Consider the following 21,533-nt stretch of genomic DNA (forward strand, 5'->3'; position numbering starts at 1 on the left):
ATCACAAGGAGATCACTTGCTTTGAATGCATTTATTAAAATATCTTTAAAAGCAAGTACTCATAGGCTATGAGCCCTTCCTCTGATCTAGACCATTTTGGACCCTTTCCGAGATATTGGCCCTTCCCTTCCCCCTCCTGATCCCTTTCCCCATTCTATATCCCTATACCCACTGAGTGGATGAAGACGGTGGTGTTGGCAGAAGAGCATTGTATCTAGAGTCAAGAAGCTCAAATTTGGGCTTTGTGATCCTGGACAAGTTTCTTAATCTTTCGTATGGAAAATAGGGGTGATCATATTTGCCAGATATGGGGCATGATCTATGTAGAGGTATCCTCAGTAATTGGGATGGGCCCAATGTCAACACCCATTATTAAAATTATTAGGAATAGAAAGACCTGGGTCTTGGACCTGAATCACTTGGTCACCTTGGGTAAGTCACTGCCCTTCTGGGGATGGGTCTCAGTTTTCTTAACTGGACTTGAAAATGAAAACTCTCCTGGGTCTGATATACTATGTTCTTTTCTTTCTTTTCTTTTTTGGGTGGGGCAATGAGGTTTAAGTGACTTACCCAAGGTCACACAGCTAGTAAGTGTCAAGTGTCTGAGATCAGATTTGAACTCGGGACTTCCTGAATCCAGGGCTGGTGCTTTATCCACTGCGCCACCTAGCTGCCCCCTGATATACTATGTTCTAAGGTTTCCTCTGTGTGTGTGTGTGTGTGATGTACTTCTTGGGTAGCTTTTTTTTTTTTGTGGGGCAATGAGAGTTAAGGGACTTGCCCAGGGTCACACAGCTAGTCCTTGGGCAGCTTAATGAAGGCTGTGGGCTCCTTCTTGAAGTTTTGTTCTTCAATGCATAAAATATGATACTTGGGTTACAATGGAAACCAACTCTATTGAGATGGTTGTCAGAATATATTTTAGAAAATTCACCAACCCCAGGTGAAGATCCCTCGTGAAAGCGTTATAGATTTGGCACTGGAGAGGGACTTAGAGACTGTTTAGCTCGATCCCTTCATTTTACACGTGAAGAAACCTAGGGCCAGAGAGATGAGTGACTTTGCCCAAGGTCATGCGAGAAGGGACAGAGGAGAGCTTGGCTCTCTTGTGCAGTGACTCCAAATTGAGCACTTTCCCCAACTTCTGGCCTCCGTGGTTCTAGGTCCATTAGGCTGCTGTGAGCTCTTGGAGGGCAGATCCTGTTTTTGCTTTTCTTTGTAGGCTTCTAGACTCAACTCACTGAGTTTGAAGATTTCATCCTCCAATATTTTATGAGCTTACAAGTAAATACCTTGTGGATGGTGGGATTTCTGGCCCCAGAAAGGTCTTGGGAGCATGGAGGGACACAGCTTCCCAAGAAGACAGAGTGGCTTCCTCTCTGGCCCTTCCCCCCAACTTCAGTTGTCCAAGGCTTGATTAACTGGGTTCTCCCCATTGCAGTGCAAACAAGGTTGGCTTCCTTCCTCGCCTGGGACCAATTCCAGAGAAAAGAAGGTTGTTGGCTTCTTTCCCCTTCTCAATTCCATTACCTTCTTGGCTGCTCTTAGACACATTTCTGGCTACGGGCAACCCCTCTGTCACGTCCTTGGGAGTACGAGTGGAGAGGATGGGGCCATACAGCCTACCTGAAGTTCCTCATCTTGGTATTTGAGGCTTTCCACAGTCTTCAACCATGTCCTCCATCACCAGCTTGGTCTGTCCCCTCCTCTTCTCCACCTGCACATGATAGGCTCAGAGTGCCTGTTTTTCATGGTCAAATCAACCTCATCCTTCAAAACCTAGCCCAGGTCCCATCTCTTTTAGGATGAAGCTTCTTACACCGTGGGTTGTGACCCCTCTATGGGGTCATGTAACTGAATGTGGGGGTTGTGAAAAATTTGGCAGTAGACATTTGATTCATATGTCTATTTTATGTATCTTTATACCCGGGGTCTTGTAAAAATTTCTTGGGCAAATAGGGGTCTTGAGTGGAAAAAGTTTCAGAAGCCCTGCTCTAGGAGGCCCTCCCAGACTGCTTCAGGCTATACCAGCCTAGTCTCTTGACCTGTCTTATTAGCTTTTAGGAGTAGCAGAATCACAGTACAAGAAGGGATTTTAGATTTAACTCAGGCCAACTCTTGCCAAGTCAGGAGACCCAGATCCAAGCTTTGCCCTGGTGAGTGTCTGGGTGGCCTGGGGCCAGAGGCAGCAGTATTGGGATCAGTGGACCTGACTTTGAATCCTCCTCTTATTAGCTATGGCTTCCTATGGAAGGTCAAGTCAAAGTAACTAGCATTTACTGAGAACTTAGTTTGTGCCAGGTACTGTGGGCAGCCCTGTGATACAAAGAGGAGCCAAAAATAGTCACTGTTTTCAAGTAGCTTACAGGTTAATGGGGAGACCTACATGTAAACTGATAGGCATGATCAAGATAGAGAGAGAAGCACCAGCCCTGAATTCAGGAGGACCTGAGTTCAAATTTGGCCTCAGACACTTGACATTTACTAGCTGTGTGACCTTTGGCAAGTCACTTAACCCTCATTGCCCTGCAAAAAAAAAAAAAGGTATAGAGCTAATCAGTATGAGGAAGGAGGATTGGGAAAGGCTCCTGCGGAAGGTGGGGTTTGAGCTGAGCTTGGCAGGAAGCTCTGGTCTTCTCTTGGAGCAACATTTCCCTCTTCTGTGAAGTGTTTGACCCTCAAGGTCACATTCAACGCTGACTGCTGTGCTCCTTGCTGTCTCTGTTTCCTTCTGGGCAAAGGGAGAGTCAGCCTTGTTCTCTCAGTCCTGTTGTTCTCTGACATTTGCCTAGGCGCGGGGCGTGTCAAGGAGGCAATGCGGTTGGGGTGGTCTCTTCCACTGAGGCACTGTTCAAGTACACCCCCCCCACCCGCCCCAAATCATACGTTCTGTCCGTGGACTTGGCTACTTTCTGCCCTGTCCCTGGCATTGTGTGTTCACAGAATTGTGGAAGCTCAGAATAGGGAAGGACCCATGTAGCCTGGCCAAGAATCCACTCTACAAAATACCCAACCATAGCGGGCAGCTAGGTAGCGCAGTGGATAAAGCACTTGCCTTGGATTCAGGAGGCCCTGAGTTCAAATCTGACCTGTGACCCTGGGCAAGTCACTTAACACTCATTGCCCTGCAGGAAAAAAACAAACAAACAAACAAACAAAAAACCCCACCAAAATACCCAACCATTGGAACCCTCTGCCTCTTGATTAAAACCCACTCCACTTCTGGCTAACTCCAGTTGTTAGGAAGGTTTTCCATATATGTATAGGACCACTAGGTGGTGCCACAGTGCACAGAACACCAGGAATGGAGTCCAGAAGACTCATCTTCCTGAGTTCAAATCTAGCCTCAGACACTTCCTACCTGTGGGACCTTGGGCGAGTCACTTCATCCCATTTACCTCAGTTTCCTCATTTGTCAAATGAGCTGGAGCAGGAAATAGCAAACGACTCCAGTATCTCTGCCAAGAAAACCCCACAAGGGATCATGCAGACTTGGACCCATCTGAACCACATCTAGGAAGCTAAAATTGGCCCCTTGACAATTTCCTCCACTGTGGCTAGTTCTGCTGTCAAGGGCCAAGCAGTCCAGGGCTAAGAGAGTTGGCTTTAATGCCAGGCTGACCTGCCTTCTGACATTCTGGTTTTGAGACCCTGGGTAGATCATTTCACTTTCAGAGAAGGTGCCAATCTGCATTGGCAGAGGGAAGGTCCTCACCAGGGAGTTCCCGATGTTGTCCTCTCTTCTCCAGGATAAGCATCCTCAATTCCTTCATCTCCTATTCATATGACTTGGGTTCAAATCTCTTTACCATCCGTTAATTAATATCCACATTTTAAGATGTGGTGTCCAGACCTGAGTGTGGCATGTTGGATTGTGGTTTGACCCGGGTTGCCTTTCACACCCTTGACTCAGATTGATCTTGTGGTCCACTCAAACCCCCAGCTCTTTTTTTCAGCCAAACAAATTACCGTCTAGCAACACTTCTCTTGCCCTTGGTAATTTTTAAAGACTCAAGTCTGAGATTTGCTGTTTAGTCCCATTTAATTATTATTATTTTTTTTTTGCGAAGATATTGAAGTGTTTTGCTATTTCTTTCTCCAGTTTATCTTACAGAGGAAGAAACTGAGACAAATGGGGTTAAGTGAGTTGTCCAGGGTCAGTAAGTGTCTGAGGGCAGATCTGAACTCAGAAAGATGAGTCTTCCTGACTCCAGGCCTTGTGCTTTATCTATCTTACCACCTAGCTGCCCTAATTAAATCTTATCAGATTTGGCTCAGGCTGCAAAAATCTTTTGTGATCCTGACTCTATAATCTACCTCTATCCCTTCTAGCTTTGAGAAATTTTCACATTTGATAAAGATGCCTTCTAAGCCTTTATCCAAATCATGGATAAAGCCATTAAGCTGAGGGAAATCATGGTGTAGGGGATAGAGAGCTGACTTCAGTGTGAGCAAGCCCTGAGCTCAAGCCCTGCCTAAGAACACATATTGTCTCTCTCTCTCTTTCTCTTCCCCCTTTTCCTCTTTTCTCTTCTCCCTCTCCCTCTTTCTCTTTTTTTTTTTTTGTGTGTGAGGCAATTGGGGTTAAGTGACTTGCCCAGGGTCACACAGCTAGTAAGTGTCAAGTGTCTGAGGCTGGATTTGAACTCAGGTCCTCCTGAATCCAGGGCCAGAGCTCTATCCACTGCACCCCTAGCTGCCCCTCCCTCTTTCTCTTTTTATCTTTTCTCTCTCTCTCCCTTTTTCTCTCCCTCTTTCTCCCTTCTCTGTCTCTCACCCTCTCCCTTTTTCTTTTCCTCTCTCTCTCTCTCTCTCTCTCTCTCTCTCTTTTTTTCTCTCTCCCTCTCCCTTTCCCTCTCCTATATATGTTAATCTTTCAGTGTTCTATTTAACTTTCTAAGACTAAGCTGCCAACATGTATCAGTAGAGGGAGTTTCTTTCTTCCCCAAAGCTCCCTGTATTGATGAAATCACTGGTTCTTTCCCACCCTCCCAGGACAGATCCCTGGGGCACGCTACTGGAGACCTTTTATTTGCCCTCTAACTATTAATGCGTATTCTATGAGTCCTGTTCTCTGCTCAGTCCCAAATCCACTTTCATTTGACTATTGTCTGGCCTACCATTCTTCTTTTTCTCCACACCAAAAGCATGATCTTTGCTACCATCTGGGGAAGCCACATCTATAGGTAGGTGCCACAGTAGACATAGTGCTGGGTCTGGGTTCAAATTTAGCCTCAGTCACTTACCAGCTGTGCCACCCTGGGCAAGTTGCCTAATAATAATACTAGTGAAATGATAATTGTGAAATGTTCAGTGCATAGTAAGTGGTATTTAAATGTTAGCTATTATTATTTTTACTTCATGTCTGCCCCGGTTTCCTTAACTGTAAAATGGGGGTAACAAGAGCACCCCATCCCATCTGAGATTGTAATTCTTCTCCCCCAAATCTCTGCAACCAAGAGGATTAATGGTCCGACTGTGAATCAAATGGACCATTTTTTTTTTCCTGCAGAGATAAGTGAAACTAACTAATCTTGCCCATAACACTTCCAGGGGCAGCATCTCCACCACTCCTGGTTAGGTCTGAAATCTCTGGCTCCCTAACACTTGTTCTAGCCCAGGTGTTTCTTGGAGGTGCCCAAAGGCCTTTTGAGGGAACTGCTCTCCTGTACCTTATCCTTATTTTAAAGGTATCATGGAGGAAGAAATTGTCCTGCTACCCTGTCTCTTAGAGTTGGGAGGATCAACTGAGGTACTAATTAAAAAAAAAAAATTTCCCCAGAGGCAATGGGGGTCAAGTGACTTGCCCAGGGTCACACAGCTAGTAAGTGTAAAGTGTCTGAGGTCGGATTTGAACTCAGGTACTCCTGAATCCAGGGCTGGTGCTTTATTCACTGTGCCACCTAGCTGCCCCAGAGATACTAATTATAAAGTACTTAGCATAGTGCCTGGCACATAGTAGGTGCTTTATAAATGCTTAACTTAAAAAACCACACACACACACACACACACACACACACACACACATCCCAAACCACAGTTCTGTATATCTACATGTTATTACCAGTCTAGGGGTCTAGGAACCGTGGCACTAAGGGAACGAGGTTAGTCTGGCTTGACCTGTTCCTCCTGAAGTCACAAGGGTGCTTTGTGACCCGGGCTTCCTTCTCGAGGTGTTCACTCGTTGTTACTATAATGATATTGCAATCCTGGGTTGCAGCAACCCTTTGTAAATCACAGGTGACTAGTGCTTCCCCCTTAATTTCCAATGGTTATGCAGGAAAGACTGAAGCAGGGGACTGCTACCTTAGCCACGTTTAGCCCATCTTGTACCTTTGAAGCTGGTTTTTGAACACAAGTCCAAGACTATACCTATTCCCAATACATTTCATCTTATCGGATTTGGCCCAGACTTCTAGGCTGTCAAAATCTTACTGGAGCCCAGCTCTGGCCAAAAGTATTAAGCCCAGAGGCAGTGTGGTGCAGGGGTAGAGAAGCTGGAAAGATCTGAGCTCAGTTCCCACCTTAGACATATGGTGTCTTTGTGATCCTGGGCAAATCATTTAACCTCAAACTGTTGGGCATGGGAGGGTCACACTTGGCAGCACGGATCCTTGGCAGGATGTTTGAGTGGCCTCCCGCAGGCTGCTTGGCAAAGAGTCTGCAGAAGCATGCCGGATACCTGTGACGGGGAACTGCAAGTTGACACCCAATGCCATCCCCTTGGGCTGATCAGGCAGACTTGCCAAGCTTGAAGAGGCATCGTGGTAGGACAATTTCTTTCTTCCTCCATGATACCTTGAAAATAAAGTCCTGGAGAGCAGTTCCCTCAAAAGACATTTGGGAATCTCCAAGTAACACCTGGGCGGAAGCATGAGTGTTGGGGAGGTGGAGATTTCAGACCTTACCAGGAGGGGGTGGGAATGCTGTCGCCTGGAAGAGTTACCAGGCAAAATTAGTTAATCACAGGTGAAACAGTAACCATTTTGGATCCAGAGATGTTGGGAAGAGAAATTCGAATTTCAATGGGATAGAGGTGAACAGAAGTCAAATGCATTTTGGGAAAATAGGCATTCTGAAGAGCAGACCGGGACTAACCCAGACGTAGGCATTGAGAGGGAAAAGGCAGGTCTTAATCCATTCACATACAGAGAGAACGAAGGGACCAACTCTGGCCAAAATGGAGGCGGAGCGCCATCTGGTGGCTCTTGCAGAAATTGCACCCAGAATATTTTAGTGCAGGTGGAAAGCAGATGCTTCCGTAGCTTGGGACCCTCTCCTCCCCCACTTCAAGTATCAACTAGAATCTCCACTTCTTCTTCTTCTTCTTCTTCTTCTTCTTCTTCTTCTTCTTCTTCTTCTTCTTCTTCTTCTTCACTGGGCAATGAGGGTTAAGTGACTGTGACTTGTGCAGGGTCACACACTTGTCCAGTGTCTGAAACCGGATTTGAACTCAGGGCCTCCTGAATCCAGGGCTAGTGCTTTATCCACTGCGCTACCTAGAATCCCCCCTTCTACAGGAAGCCTTTCTTCATCTTCCTTAATTCTAGTGTTGTCTCCCCCACCCAGCCCTGATTATTTCCAATTTATCTTGTACATTCCTTGTTTGTCCACACTTGTTTGCGTGTTGTCTCCCCATTAGACGTTGAGTTTCTTGAGAGATGTCTTTTGCCTTTCTTTGTATACCTAGGATTTAGCAAAATGCCTGGCACACAGTAGATGGTCAACAAATATTCTAGAATTTTTCCTGGAATTGATATCTAGCTCACTGGTCTGTAGTTTGTAAACGTCCTTCTCTTTTCTTTTTGGAAATCCAACTAACATTTGTCCTCCTCCAATCCTTCAGCAGCCTCCCCAGTCTTTCAGGGGTCACCGATGTTGGCTCAACAATCACATCAGCTGGTTTCTGTGGTACCCTAGGATCTAGTTAAATCTGAGCCTGGTGACTTGAACTAATCAAGGACAGGTAGGTGCTTTCTTACTGTGACCCCAGTTATCCTTGAGTATCAACTTCCTATTAGCAATTTTAGTCCTACCCTTCCCAGTCCAAAGGTCATCATCTTGGCAGAGATAACAGAATCAAAGGAAAAGTTGAATAATTCTGCTTTCTCCCGATCATCCCTCCTCCTCCCCATGCCCTTTAGGTCACTCCTGTAGGGTTTCCTTTTTTTCTTTGATCCTTTTCTTTTCCTCCGGTGTAGTCAGCCTCCTTTAGTATAGTCAGAACACTCTGTAAGATGTGGAAGACATTGTGGGGGCGCTGACTCTCTTGGGAAGTGGCCACCCCGAGAGTAGCACCACCTGGTGGCCAAATTATATACTGTACTTCCTGGCTGGTTGGTTAGTTTATTATGGGACAGCCTGTTCCTCTATAGGTAGGAGAAAGCAATGAAACAAATTATCTGTGAATGAATACAACTTCAGCAAGGATACACCCAGCCCACACAACTCCTGGCACCCAGATTTCTTCACTCCCTATCCCCTGTGGCAGAGCCAGTGTGTCCACAGGTGCAAGGTGGATTTGACCTATGGGAGGTGGAGGGCACCTTGTCTCTCAGAAGCCGCTCCTCTCCCAGCAAGGTTGGGAGTCCAAATAGGAAGAACTACAGGGCTGGAAGTCTTCTTTAAGGAGACAAAAGGAAAGAGAGGTTTGTATGCCTGTTTATATGTAAAATCTTGGCCCTACCCCATCCTCTGGTCTCTTCTACTGCTCTCTCCTGGTCTCAAGCTACAAACCCTTTGTCCTCATCCTATCCTCCTAACTGATCTCCCCCGTTCCTTTCTTGATTCTCCATTTGTCCAATGAAGAACCTTGCTTTTTGTTTTGCTGGCCAACCCCAGCTTGTTCCGAGCCTCGGCTCTCCGGGTTCTATTTTTTGCCATGCATTCGTATTCATCCTCCATCACCTGGCCTCATTTCCCTCATTTGTATGTGTCTTTTAGAAGCCAGGGAAGGTTGGCGATGCCATCCATCCAGATTCGTCTCTTTAGACAACTGCACCTTTCTTCCTCTTCCCCTGCATCTTCGTCTTCAGGATTTCTCTCCTTAGACTTTCCCATTATAGCTGAGTTGGGTTCTCCCGTGGGATTTGAGTTCATGGGATCCTACTGAGGCTTTCTATTCTTTACTGAGCCCTTCTACCCTTGACCTTCTGTGTGGGCGAGCCTCTGCCGGTCCTGGCACTTTGCTTGGCTTCCTGGGGCCTGAGACACTTGAGCTGCCTGGCTCTGGAGATGCGGAATCTGGTGTGACCTAGAAAACTGATCTGTTCCCCTCCCTCCCCCTCAGCTTGCTGCCCTCGATTCCTGGCCACACCTTCTGTCTGTGTACCTGGAACAAGTGAAAACGGAAGGAGATCTGCCAACATCTAACCCAAAAACCTTTGGATATGGCCCCAGATCCCTTTGTTGAGAGTTTTGGGGAGATGGGTTAGTCAATGTTTCCCAGGAAGGATCTTTGGACAGGAAAGGAGGTGAAAAGGGGAAAAATCACCCATTTTGTCAGCGGGGTGGGCATAGGCCCTGGACTTGGAGGCAGGGGCCTGGGTTCTAGAGTCGGTTCTGCTTCCCCCATCCCCTCCAGTTCTTGTGTGACCTTGGACAAGTCCCCTTCCCTTTCTGAGGACAGATGGACCCTCAGGTTCCACATCTATAACATGAGAGATTTGGACCAGATGGCACTCCAGGTCCCTTCCAGCTCTGATAATTCAGGACCCAATGAAATGGGGCATTATGGGAAGTGAAAGAAGTTTGTAACACACTTGGTGTGGTGATTTTTTTTTTTGTGGGGCAATGAGGGTTAAGTGACTTGCCCAGGGTCACACAACTAGTAAGTATCAAGTGTCTGAGGCTGGATTTGAACTCAGGTCTTCTTGAATCCAGGGCCTGTGTTTTATTCACTGCACCACCTAGCTGCCCCCAGCGTGTTGATTTTTAAGAAAGAAAAATCTTTGCAAAGTTCTCAAGGATTTTGTGAAGCTTCGAAATGCTCTGTCACCTCCTAAAACTTTGGAAGGTGAGTAGCCTGGGCAAGTCTGATTGGGGATCTTCTCCTCTCGGGGCCTCCAGGGAACTTGCCAGGGCTGTTAAGTGGCAGGTGCTGGTCTGCTGCCTCGGTGGAGAAAATTCCACACTGGAGGCTCATTCCACATGGATGAAATCATAGAGTCAATAGAGCCAGCCCCCCCCTTTCCAAAAAAAAAAAAAACAAAACCCAAACCCAAACAACAATCCATAAAACTTTGGGAGACTGTAAAGTGTTTATATGAAATCATAGCTTTGTAAAGTTGTCTTAAAAGCCTTGTAAAACCACCAACACTTCTATACTTCTAGGATCTGGTAATTTGTGGCTGATGTGAAAATGCCCTCCTCTGACACAGATTACAACCCCTCAACAAGTTAGTAGATGTTGCAATAGTCAAAAAATTCATCTCTCTGAGTCCAACTGGTCAATGACTTCTTCTGGCCTTTAGGTGGGTCCATGAAAACCAGACATATAAGCCATCCCCGAGCCCGTCCTTGGAAGTTTTCCAGAGGGCTAGAAACTTTCTACTCTTGGTAACCCAGGCTCACCTATTCTCCCTACAATAAGGCATAGGAAGATGACTCCAATGTTGGGAAATGTCAGAGCTTAGTGATTACTTGAAAGTTTTGCAAACTGTAAAGTCCTATCAGAAGCTTTGTGAATGGTTAGAAACAGCTTGGCTCAACTGTTGAGTGCTCTGCAAATGTGACGGATCACTGATCTCCAATCAACCTAACACACTTTCCCCTGGGTTGGGGATTAGGTGGTTTGGGTCTAAAAGGCTTCTTATTGAGCTCAGAGAGAGAATGAGAGGGAAGATCAAACCTTGGATGCCTATTGTCTATACCACTGGGTGACCAATCACCTCTACCAATCACCTCTTCGACGCAGAAGAAAAACCACAGATGATCCACTGTGCAGGTAACTGATATCAACTGTATTTTTAAAATCCTAACCAGCCTGGCTAGAGTTAGCTCTAAAACTCGCTTGTAAGCACTAAGAGAGCAGGGGGATCCCAAAGCCCTACTGTGGGCCTGCCCCACCCTGCCCCTTTCCTGGACTGAGGGTCAGAGGGAGGCTGGGGATGCTGCTGCCGAGGATGGAGGTGCTGACCGAAGCCGTCTTTCTTTTTCTGCCTCCTCCGTCTCCACTGGGCGGCTCATTCTTGGGTGGAATGAGGTGGGAGTGGGTGGGGGTATAGGGGAAGGAAAAAGGGTGATCAGAGACACAGAGAGAGGGCCACTCATCCAGCCTTGAACTTCAGGCTTCCCCCCATGCCCTCCCCTTCCCACTGCCCAGTACTCCTTCCCACCTAAGTCTCAGGCCTGGGAATTAAGGTTGGAGTGTCTTATGTGCAGTGTGGTGTGGCTGGAAGACATCTAGGCTAGGAGTCAGAGGACTTGAGTTCAAATCCTGACAGCTTTTTCCTAGCTGTGTGACCTTAGACTTCCCATTTGCAGAGCCTCTGTTTCTCTACCTGTAAAATGAGGGGTCTGGATGACATGAGTCATTTTCAGGGACCACCCCGCCAGCCAGATGGGGGGTACAGACATCATTCTCACCCCTTTGGTAACCTCTAGTAGGATAGAGGAGACTTGGAATACATATCTAAGGAGTTCTTGGGTGGTTGGGACTGATAGGGTACTCCTCCATGGGAGCCTCAAATTGGAGGGGCTTCTGTAAACCTGGGACCTGGGTTCAAATTCTGCTGCTCTTTCTTTGTCTTGCAATTCTGGTCTAACACCTTCTCTCTGAACTCTAGTTTCATGAGATCATAGCTTTAGAGATGGAAAGGAAGCTGGAGGCTACCAAGTCCAGCCCCTTCATTTTATAGCTCATCAAAGTCACAGAGAAGCCGGGTGACTTGCCCAGCATCACTCACTCAGCTAAAGAAGCGTCTGAGGCAGGATCTCAATGCTCAACTTCCTGACTTCAAGTCCACCACCTAGCGGTGAAAATACACATCTGTCTACCCAGGAATACAGGGAGAAAGTGCTTTGATAAACCTTAATAACCCTAGAAAACAACTTTTTTTTTTTTTTTTTGGCGCAGGGCAGTGAGGTTAAGTGACTTGCCCAGGGTCACACAGCTAGTAAGTGTCAAGTGTCTGAGGCCGGATTTGAACTCAGATCCTCCTGAATCCAGGGCTGGTGCTTTATCCACTGCCCCACCTAGCTGCCCCCCAAAACTATGAACTGTTATCAGCATTTGTATATAATTAAGGATTATTATTAATTATAACTCAGCAATAATAATAGTAATTTGATACCTGGATGCTTCAGTGGATCCAGGATGGGCCTTCTTTCCTTTCTCCTCTTCCTTCCTTCCTGTTTTCCTCTATCCTTCCGTTCTTTTTCTTCCTTTCTTTTTGCTCCTTCGTTCCCTCCATCTTCCCATTCCTTCCTTTCTTTCCTCTCTCCTTTTCCTTCCTTCCTTCCTCCCCTTTCTTCCTTCCCTTCTTCCCTCCTTTTCCTTCCTCCTTCCCTTCCTTTCCTTCTTTCCTCCTTTTTCCTTCCTTTCCCTCCTCTCTCTTTTTCCTTCTGTTCTCCCATTCCTTTCTTTCTTTCCTCCCTCCTTTCCCTACCTTTCTTCCTCCCTCTGTTTCCTTCCTTCCTTTCCTTCCTCCCTCCTTTTCCTTCCTTCCTATCCATCTGTCCACACATCTCTCTCTCCATTTCCTCCCTCCTTCCCTTCCTTTCCTTCCTCCCTTTCTTTCCTTCCTCTCTCATTTTCCTCCCTCCCTTTCTCCCTTCCTTCCTCCCTCCTTTTCTTCCCTCCTTCCCTTCCTTTCCTTCATTCCTCCTTTTTCCTTCTTTCCTTCCTTTCTCTCCTCTCTCTTTTTCCTTCTTTTCTCTCCTTCCTTCCTCTCTCATTTTCCCTCCTTCCAAATTCACATTCCTTCCTTTCTTTCCTCTCTCCTTTTCCTTCCTTCTTTCCTCCCTCCCTCCCTCCCTTCTTTTCTTCCCTCCTTTCCCTGCCTCCATCCCTTCTTTTTCTTCTTTCCTTCCTTCCTCTCTCTTTCCTTCCCTTCCTCCCTCCTTTTCCTTCCTCCTTCCCTTCCTTTCCCTCACTCCTCCTTTTTCCTTCTTTCCTTCCTTTCCCTCCTCTCTTTTTCCTTCTGTTCTCCTTTTCCTTCCTTCCTTCCTTCCTATCCATTTATCCATCTCTCTCTCTCTCCTCTCTGTTTCTCTCTCTTCTCTCTGTCTTACTCTGTCTCTATTTTTTTTTTTTTTACTGGACCTATGATTTTGCTGGTGTAGGAAGCTCCCAGGAGAGGAAACTCCCTCTGCTAATGCAGATTGATTCTGCATCTTTCAATAAGAGAGTTTTCTGGGGCCACTAAGAGGCTAAGTGACTTGCCCAGGGTCAGACAGCAAGGAGATGTTGGAGGGAAGCGATGAGGCTGAGTCTTCCCACCTCTGAGGCTGGGTCTCTCTCTGTTCTATCACGATGCTTCTGACATTTATTTATTTATAAAAACTTTAATTTTTTTTTTAGTGAGGCAATTGGGGTTAAGTGACTTGCCCAAGGTCACACAGCTAGTAAGTGTTAAGTGTCTGAGGCCTGATTTGAACTCAGGTACTCCTGACTCCAGGGCCAGTGCTCTATCCACTGCACCACCTAGCTGCCCCACTTCTGACATTTATTAAGACCAGTATCTCCTGTTCTCATCTTTTTAGATTTTACTGATTCTGGCCGTTGTTTGTGTTTGTTGGCATTACCACCATCATCAATGTGGACAGTGTGAGGTGGTGGCAAGAGTTTTGGGCTTCGAGGTGGGAGACCAGAAGTTGATGTTTTCTGTATGACCTTGTGTAAATCACTTGGCCTCAGTTTGCTCATCAGTAAGATGGAGCGAATTATACTGTCTCGTGGAGTAGTGTTGACAGCGAAGTGCATTGGAAATGTAAAAGTTCTAGAGAAATGAAGGCAATAGAGGCAGCATGCTGAAGTAGACACAGCAGTGATGATGAAGATGCTAGTAATGAGACATTACTAGAACAGAGGAAGGCAGAGGGATTCGGAGAAAAGAGATGGCCCAAGAATGTGTTCCAGAACCTTGGGGGCATAACCGGTTTTTTCTTCCTGGTCCTCTCCAGGGACAAAGACAGACAGATGTTTATGCTGGGTTCTAGGTTAGGCTTCTGGAGAGATGATTTAAAAGTAGGGGATTCCATTGACTCTGATTTATCCCCTTCTCCCTTCCCACTTCCTCTACCTAATGAGAGAAGCTATGGATGCCAGTCTTGGGGATCCCTTGGTTTGATTGTGAGAGACCCAGTTCCCAACTTCAGGGAGCTCTGATGGAGGAGACACGGTTCCCATTTTTAGGGAGCTCCCTGGAGGATGGAGGTGACAGGGTCCCTGATGTCAGGGAATGCCTAATTGTTCCTTGGTGAATCTGAAGGGAGAGATACAGCTCTGGTCTTTGGGGGGCTCTCAGTTGGAGAGAGGAGGCATGATCCTCAGCCTTAGGGAGCTTTCTGGGTGATGGGAAGGGCTCCCCAGTGTGGCAGGGGAGACACGGCCCCCTACCTTTAGAGTGCTCCCAGACTGATGGAGGAAACATGGTCCCCATCCCTTGGAGAGCCCCCCCCCCAGTCTGATAGGGGAGACACAGCCCTCATCTTTAGGAAGCCCATAGCCTAATGAGGGGAGACATGGTTCTTCTCCCTTGGGCAGCTTCTAGTCAGATGAGGGAGACATGGTACAAATCTTCAAGGAACTCCTGTTAGGTTGGGGCTGAAAGGATTCTCTCCTCTGGGAGCCTCCAGTCTGATGGGGGAGACACGGTCCCCATGGTCTGTGAGCTCCATTCTAATGGGAGAAGACACGGTCCCCAGCCCTCCAGGAGTTCCCAGTTTGAGAAAGAAAAACTGTTCCTTCCCAATGGGATGTCCCAGTCTAATGGGGGAGAAACAGCACCCATCTCCAGGCACTGATGGAAACTCAGCACCAAGAGTTTAATAAGAACTGAATGAGATATTTTCTTTGAGCCAGACCCAATTCTGAGTAGGAAGACATGGTTCTATTCTCAGGGAACTTTAAATATGGAGAAACATGATTTTACTCCTTGGGAGCCCCTAATGTAAAGGAGACAAACATAGTCTGCCCTCAGGGAACTCATGATCTGGGGGGGGAGGGCGGTGACATGGTCTCAGCCTTCAGCCCAAGGGACAGCCTAGGTCCCCATTGTTGAAGACAGGACAGACACACACAAAGAGGAACACCCACAGTGTGCTTGGGAAGAATGAGGTGAGCAACTTACTTGAGACCTGCAGTTGGACATCCAGTGTTTCTGTCTTTCCCTGCAGGGTGACAGTCTTCAGGGTGTAGCGGCCGGTGTCTGTGAGGTTTAACTTCTGGATGAGCAACGAGCAATTGGCAAAACCCATCTCCCTCCCGGTATGGGCTGGCCCTGCGATCCAGTTTCCAGAGGGCAGCTGGCTGAGGAGGCGGTTGGGCTCGGAGGCTGTCCCTCGGTACCAGGCGTAGACCAGAAGATCCTTGGGATAGCCTTGGACAGACAGGATGACATCCTTCCCCTCGGTGGGCTTGGCAGGAACAGGCACTATTGTCATAGCTGAAGTGGCAACTGAAAAGAGAGGGGCATTGGAAATTACTTGAGGGACAGCTGTATGGCTTGTTTGTCCTGGTGCCATCTGCAATGGAGCCCAGTGTGGGGCTGGGCATATTGGAACAGCTTTCTAAAAGTTTGTGGAAGGAAGGAAAGAAATAAAGGAGAGAGAGAGAGAGAGAGAGAGAGAGAGAGAGAGAGAGAGAGAGAGAGAGAGGAAGAAGAAGAAGAAGAGAAGGAAAGAAGGGAGGAAGAAGGAAGTCAGGCAGGAAAGGAGTAAAAAATGAAAGGAATGATGAAGGAAGGAAGAAAAGAACAGAAATGGAAGAAAGGAGGAAAGAACAGAAGGAAGGAAGGAAGGAAAGGGCAAAAGGAAGAAAGGAAGAAATGAAAGAAGAGGAAAGAAGAGAGGGGAAAAGGAAAGAAGAAAGGAAAAGACTAAAGGAAGAGAGACAGGAAGAAAGGAAGGAACTGAAGGAAAGAAAGGAGCAAAGAGAGGGAGAAAGGAAGGAAGGAAGAAGGACTAAAGAAGGGAAGAACCAAAGGAACTGAAGAATGACTTAATGAATGAATAGATGTCAATCATTCTATTGCTACTTGGCCAGTCCATCCGTTTGTTGATGCCCTGGACTGAGTGCCCACCTCATGGGCTGAGCCCTGTGCTGGGCATGGGGAGGAGAAATGGAGGAAAGAGGAGACAGGTTGAGGAGGGGATGGTGTATTCCCTCTCAAAGACTGAGTTTCCCAAAGACAAGGATGTGTCTTATTGTTAGACTAGGGGCTTCCTGAGAATGGGAACTATGTCTCCCCTGGGAATCTAGAGCTCCCATCTGTCCGGGAGCTTTTTGAAGATGGTGGGGGCCACATCTCCCTCATATTGGGAGCTCGCTGAGGATGGGGGCCGTGTCCCCCCTTCAGTCTGGGAGCTCTCAGTGAGTAGGGCCCTTGCCTCACTGTTAGACTGAGGGGCGCTTAAGGATGGGGACCGTGGGGATCCCTGTGGATGGGACCCATATTCCCCCAGTGTGGGAGCTCGCTGAGGATGGGGGCCGTGTCCCCCCTTCAGTCTGGGAGCTCTCAGTGGGTAGGCCTCTTGCCTCACTGTTAGACTGAGGGGTGCTTAAGGATGGGGGCTTTGTCTCCCCCATCAGTCCGGGGGCTTCCTGAGGATGGGAGCCGTGTCTCCCCCATCAGTCTGGGAGCCCTCTGAGGATAGGGTCTGTGTCTCCCCTAGGAGAAATGGAGTCGTTCTGAAATGGGGACATTGGGTATCTCCTAATAGCCCTCAGAAAAGGGCACTGTTTCCTCTTTCCTCTGTCTTTCCCCCTCAGACCCAGCACAAAGGGTCCTGAGGCTTTAGGGGCAGTGGGCAGTGGGAAGTAACAAAGCTCACACACTGGACGGCTTCCCATGTACCTTGAGTTCAATTAGATGGGTTTTTGCCCATCTCTGCCTTTGTCAGGAGGGGAGCTTCTGAAGGCATAGGACCATGGGATTTCAAGCTGGAAGGGACCTTAGAGACCATCTTGTTCAACCCCCTCATTCTACAGAGGAGGAAACTGAGGCTGAGAGAGGTTAAGTGACGTCCAAGGTCACCAAGTAGTATGAGGCAGGATTTGAACCCAAGCCCTCTGACTCCAAGTCCAGTGCTTTTCCCACCAACCACCATGCCCCTTCCAGGCAGGGTGGCTCCCAAGTGTACATCTCCAGCTCTTTTCAGGACCACTTACCTCTGGGAACCCGCCCCCATGTCGGGGAGAAACAGGATCCGCCCTTTGGACAAGACCCACCCAATTAAATGGGACAGTGCTGCTAGTTTTCCGCCTAGGGTATCGTCCGGCACTTCACCAGAGATGTCTTCTTGGGAAGGAACTGATGGTGAATTAACAAGGTCTTAAGGCACAAAACCACAGTCCCTGGGGGGCCAGCCACCTCCCCAGGAGCCTCTGAACCATGCCCACTGGGTCTGCTCAGGCGCCCAAGCCTCAGCATCTAAGGGCCATGGCCAGACTGCTTGCATTGGCTGTATTCACGTTGTCACAAAAGCACAGTGACAGGTCTGGGGGGAGCCTTTGAGCTCACGAACAGGGAACTTCTGAGCTGAAATTGCCTCAGACACAGAATATGAAATGTCTGAGCCAGATGGGAACTTAGGTCATGAATGGCAGAACTAAAGGGAAGCTTAGAACACAAAACACCAGAGGAGGAAGGGACCTTAGAACACAGAATGGCAGGCCTGGAGGGGACTCTAAGACGCAGAAAGCCAGAGCTAAGGGTGAGCTTAGAACATAGAACACCAGAGGAGGAAGGGACCTTAGAACACGGAATGGCAGGGCTGGAGGGGACTCTAAGACACAGAAAGCCAGAGCTAAGGGTGAGCTTAGAACATAGAACACCAGAGAAGGAAGGGACCTTAGAACACGGAATGGCAGGGCTGGAGGGGACTCTAAGACACAGAAAGCCAGAGCTAAGGGTGAGCTTAGAACATAGAACACCAGAGGAGGAAGGGACCTTAGAACATGGAATAGCAGAATGTGAGAACACAGAATGTCTGGCACTCAAGGGAGTAGAATGTAAGAGGCAGAAGAGACCGCTTTATTTTATAGAGGTCCAGATGAGGTCCAGAGAGGGGGCCTGGCTTTCCCTAGAGCAGCCCCCAAATGGCAGGGCGAGCCCTTTTGTCTGAGCTCCATTCAGACCAGTTCTCACGCGCTACACTGTGAGCTATGCAGACTGGGTAGCATTGGGCCCCCAGCTCGTGGCCTGCCCCTCAAACCCCAGTCAGCTTCCCCACTCATGTGCCCTGGAATGGGTTGCCAGGCAGCTGGTTCACAGACATTGAGCAGGGAGACATCTTTGGGGTCCTCTGTGGGGTCTAGTCCAAATCCTTCACTATACAGAAAGGACAGCCCAGAGAGTAGAAGGGGATTGGCCAAGGCTGTATGGAGCCTAACCTCTTCATTTGAAGGAAAGGGAAACTGAGGCCCAGTTAGACTGGCCAGCTGGCTGACCGGTCTTCTCACTTTGTCATGGCTCATGGGAAGAACCTGACCCTCGTGGGATTTTGAGTTTCCATTGAGCCTATGGCTGTGTCACTCTTTGGAGGGGCTGGGATCTCCCCACCCAGTCAAGCCCCCCTCCCCTTATTGCCTTACTTACCCAATGGGTCAAACCTGTGCCTGAGAGATGAAGGGGCCACTCACCCGACATCTTGACCAAGACTGATGCTGAGCCTGAGAGCTCAGTCATAGGGTTCTTGGCAATGCAGGTATACGTCCCTTCCTTGTCCTTAGTCATCCCACTGATGTTGAGGCAGCTGGTGGTGGTCTCGAGGGTCCGCCCATTGAAAGACCATGTGTACTCTGGGTCTGGGCAGGACCTGGTCACGCACCAAAGTGTTAGAGATGCATCAAATTCAGCCTTCACAGTGCAGCCCGTCTGGAAGGCGGATTCCTGGACAATCATTACCCGGTCTGGGCCATCTTGGGAGAGAGCATAGAGAGAGGCCCAGAAGAGAGCAATGGGGCTGGGGAGAGAGGGGAATCTGGGGCTCCATGGTCCCCCAGGGCTGGTAGCTGGGCAGACGGCTTAGCTGGGAGACCCTTGGCTCCATTTGGGATCAGCTACTGACTCCCTGTTGTGCTCTTGGGTATGTCTTCCCCTTCTAGGTGTGTTTTCCTATTCATAAAATAGATCTGACATTCCCTGTTCTAAGAACTCTCCAGCTCTGACGTCCCCCTTTCTCAAGGCTCTCCCAGCCCTGACATTCCCTATTCTAAGGGCCTTCCCAGCTCTGACATTCCCTGCTCTAAGGGCCTTTCCAGTTCTGACATTCTCTGTTCTAAGACCCTTCCAGCTCTGACATCTTCTGTTCTAAGGGCCCTCCAGCTCTGACATTCTCTGTTCTAAGGCCCTTTCCAGCTCTGACATCCTCTGTTCTAAGAACTCTCCAGCTCTGACATCTCCCTTTCTCAAGGCTCTCCCAGATCTGACATTCCCTATTCTAAGGGCCTTCCAGCTCTGACATCTTCTGTTCTAAGAACTCTCCAGCTCTGACATCCCCCTTTCTCAAGGCTCTCCCAGCCCTGACATTCCCTATTCTAAGGCCCTTCCAGCTCTGACATCCTCTGTTCTAAGGCCCTTTCCAGCTCTGACATCCTCTGTTCTAAGAACTCTCCAGCTCTGACATCCCCCTTTCTCAAGGCTCTCCCAGATCTGACATTCCCTATTCTAAGGCCCTTCCAGCTCTGATGTAGCATGTGCTGAGATTCCCTCTAGCTTAGACATTCCCTGAGCCTTTAATGATGGTTTCTACCTCCTTGTCTGGAAGGGGAAGCCCAAGCCCAGGTCTGAGAGGGGCAGAGGGCAGGCGCAGGGTCTTGGGGAGGACTCACAGTACACCGTTAGGTTGACAGGGTCACTGCGGCTGATGCTGACAGGGTTCCAGACCTCACACTGGTAGGCCCCAGCCTCTTCTCTGCGGACATTATGCCGGACCAGGACCCGGTTGTCTGGAGTGAGGCCCAGACGGCTGCCAATGGGGAGCGGCTCCCCATTGAAGAACCAGCGGACGTCCCCCGTGCTGGGGGTACTGCACAGCAGGTGGATGGTATCTCGGCGCTCCACCAGCTCGGTGCCATTGGCCAGGAGGAGAGGTGGGTCTAGGATCTCTGGGGGGAGAGGCAGAGGGGGAGGGGACTGGACACCACCTAGATGGTGACCCGCCCCCCCCCATCTCCCAGCCAAGCCACACAGTTAGTGAGGCAGGATGGGAGACCGTGAGAAATTCGCATATTGCAAATCCAAACAAAACCTGGTGTCATGGAGAGAGCACTGGACCCGGAGTCAGAGAACCTGAGTTCAAATCCCAACCTAGCCACTTAAGCCCTGAGTGGCCTTGGGGAAGTCACAAGCTCTCTGGACCTCAGTTTTCACACCTGTAACATGAAGGGGTTGCACTAGACCATCTCTAAGGCTCCTTCTGGCTCTAAGTCCCAGGACACTGTGATCCTGAGGCGGGGGCACAGATTAAGAGAGAGGAAGGAGAAGGTGGAGAGCGGAGGAACCAGCTGGCGGGAGGCCAGCCAGGGGGACCCTCTCACCATAGACCAGCAGGTGCCCATAGGCAATATCGGTCTGGAACTGCTGGTTGAGGGTCTGCAGGATGTAGGTGCCCGAGTCCTCGGGGACCACGGCCCGGAGGTCCAGGCTCCCATCCGGGCGCACGGCTTCCCGGCCAGTGTAGGCAGTGCCGGGCGTCTCATCTGCGGTGCTGATGATATAGCTCAGAATGAGGTGGGCCTGGTTGAGGTTTGTCCCTCGGTACCAGTTGTAAGCCAGAAGCTCCCCGGGGAGGCCCCGTACCAGCAGGGTGACGTTCTCCCCCTCGGCCGGCTCCTCTGGGATGGATAAGATGTTCAGCAGGGCTGGGGCTGGTGGGACCCGGGTGATCAGGAGGACAGCTGGTGGGATGGGAAAGGGGAGAGTGAGAAGACATGATCAATTATGTGAGACCTTGGGTGGGTCACATGCAGTGCTTGAGCCTCTCTTGACTCATCTGTCAGATGCACTCAGTGAAATCAGTACTCATAAAGGCATGGTCTACCTCACCTCTGGCATTCCCTGTTCTAAGGCCCCCCCCCACCCCCCCAGATCCGATGTTCTATGTTTTTCATTCCTAAGATCTCCCAGCTGCAACATTTCCCAAGGCTCCTTCTGACATTGGCACCCTCTGTTCTAATGTCCTAGATTTGGCATTCTGTATGCTGACTCCCCTTTTCAGTTCTGATGGTCCATGTTCTAAGGATCTTCCCTGCTCTGACATTCCAGGTCCTAACTGTCCCTTCCCCTCCCCCCAGGTATGACATTCTATGTTCCAAGACTCCCCTTGAGCTCCCAGCGTTGTGTGTTCTCATCTCTGCTAAGGTCCTT

The 21,533-nt window shown here is 48.9% G+C and overlaps 1 protein-coding gene across 1 annotated transcript in view; it reads right to left on the reverse strand.

Annotated features, from left to right (window-relative positions):
• CEACAM16 (CEA cell adhesion molecule 16, tectorial membrane component) overlaps positions 1-21,533 on the reverse strand; it is a 45,899-nt gene that overhangs the window by 11,194 nt on the left and 13,172 nt on the right. The window contains 7 exon segments of the mRNA XM_043993908.1: positions 6,599-6,798; positions 6,909-6,933; positions 9,143-9,331; positions 15,294-15,620; positions 18,806-19,084; positions 19,997-20,272; positions 20,705-21,064. Of these exon segments, the coding sequence (XP_043849843.1) occupies positions 6,599-6,798; positions 6,909-6,933; positions 9,143-9,331; positions 15,294-15,620; positions 18,806-19,084; positions 19,997-20,272; positions 20,705-21,064 (1,656 nt within the window).

This window comes from Dromiciops gliroides, chromosome 3 (assembly GCF_019393635.1).
Source record: "Dromiciops gliroides isolate mDroGli1 chromosome 3, mDroGli1.pri, whole genome shotgun sequence".
Taxonomy (NCBI): Eukaryota; Metazoa; Chordata; class Mammalia; order Microbiotheria; family Microbiotheriidae; genus Dromiciops; species Dromiciops gliroides.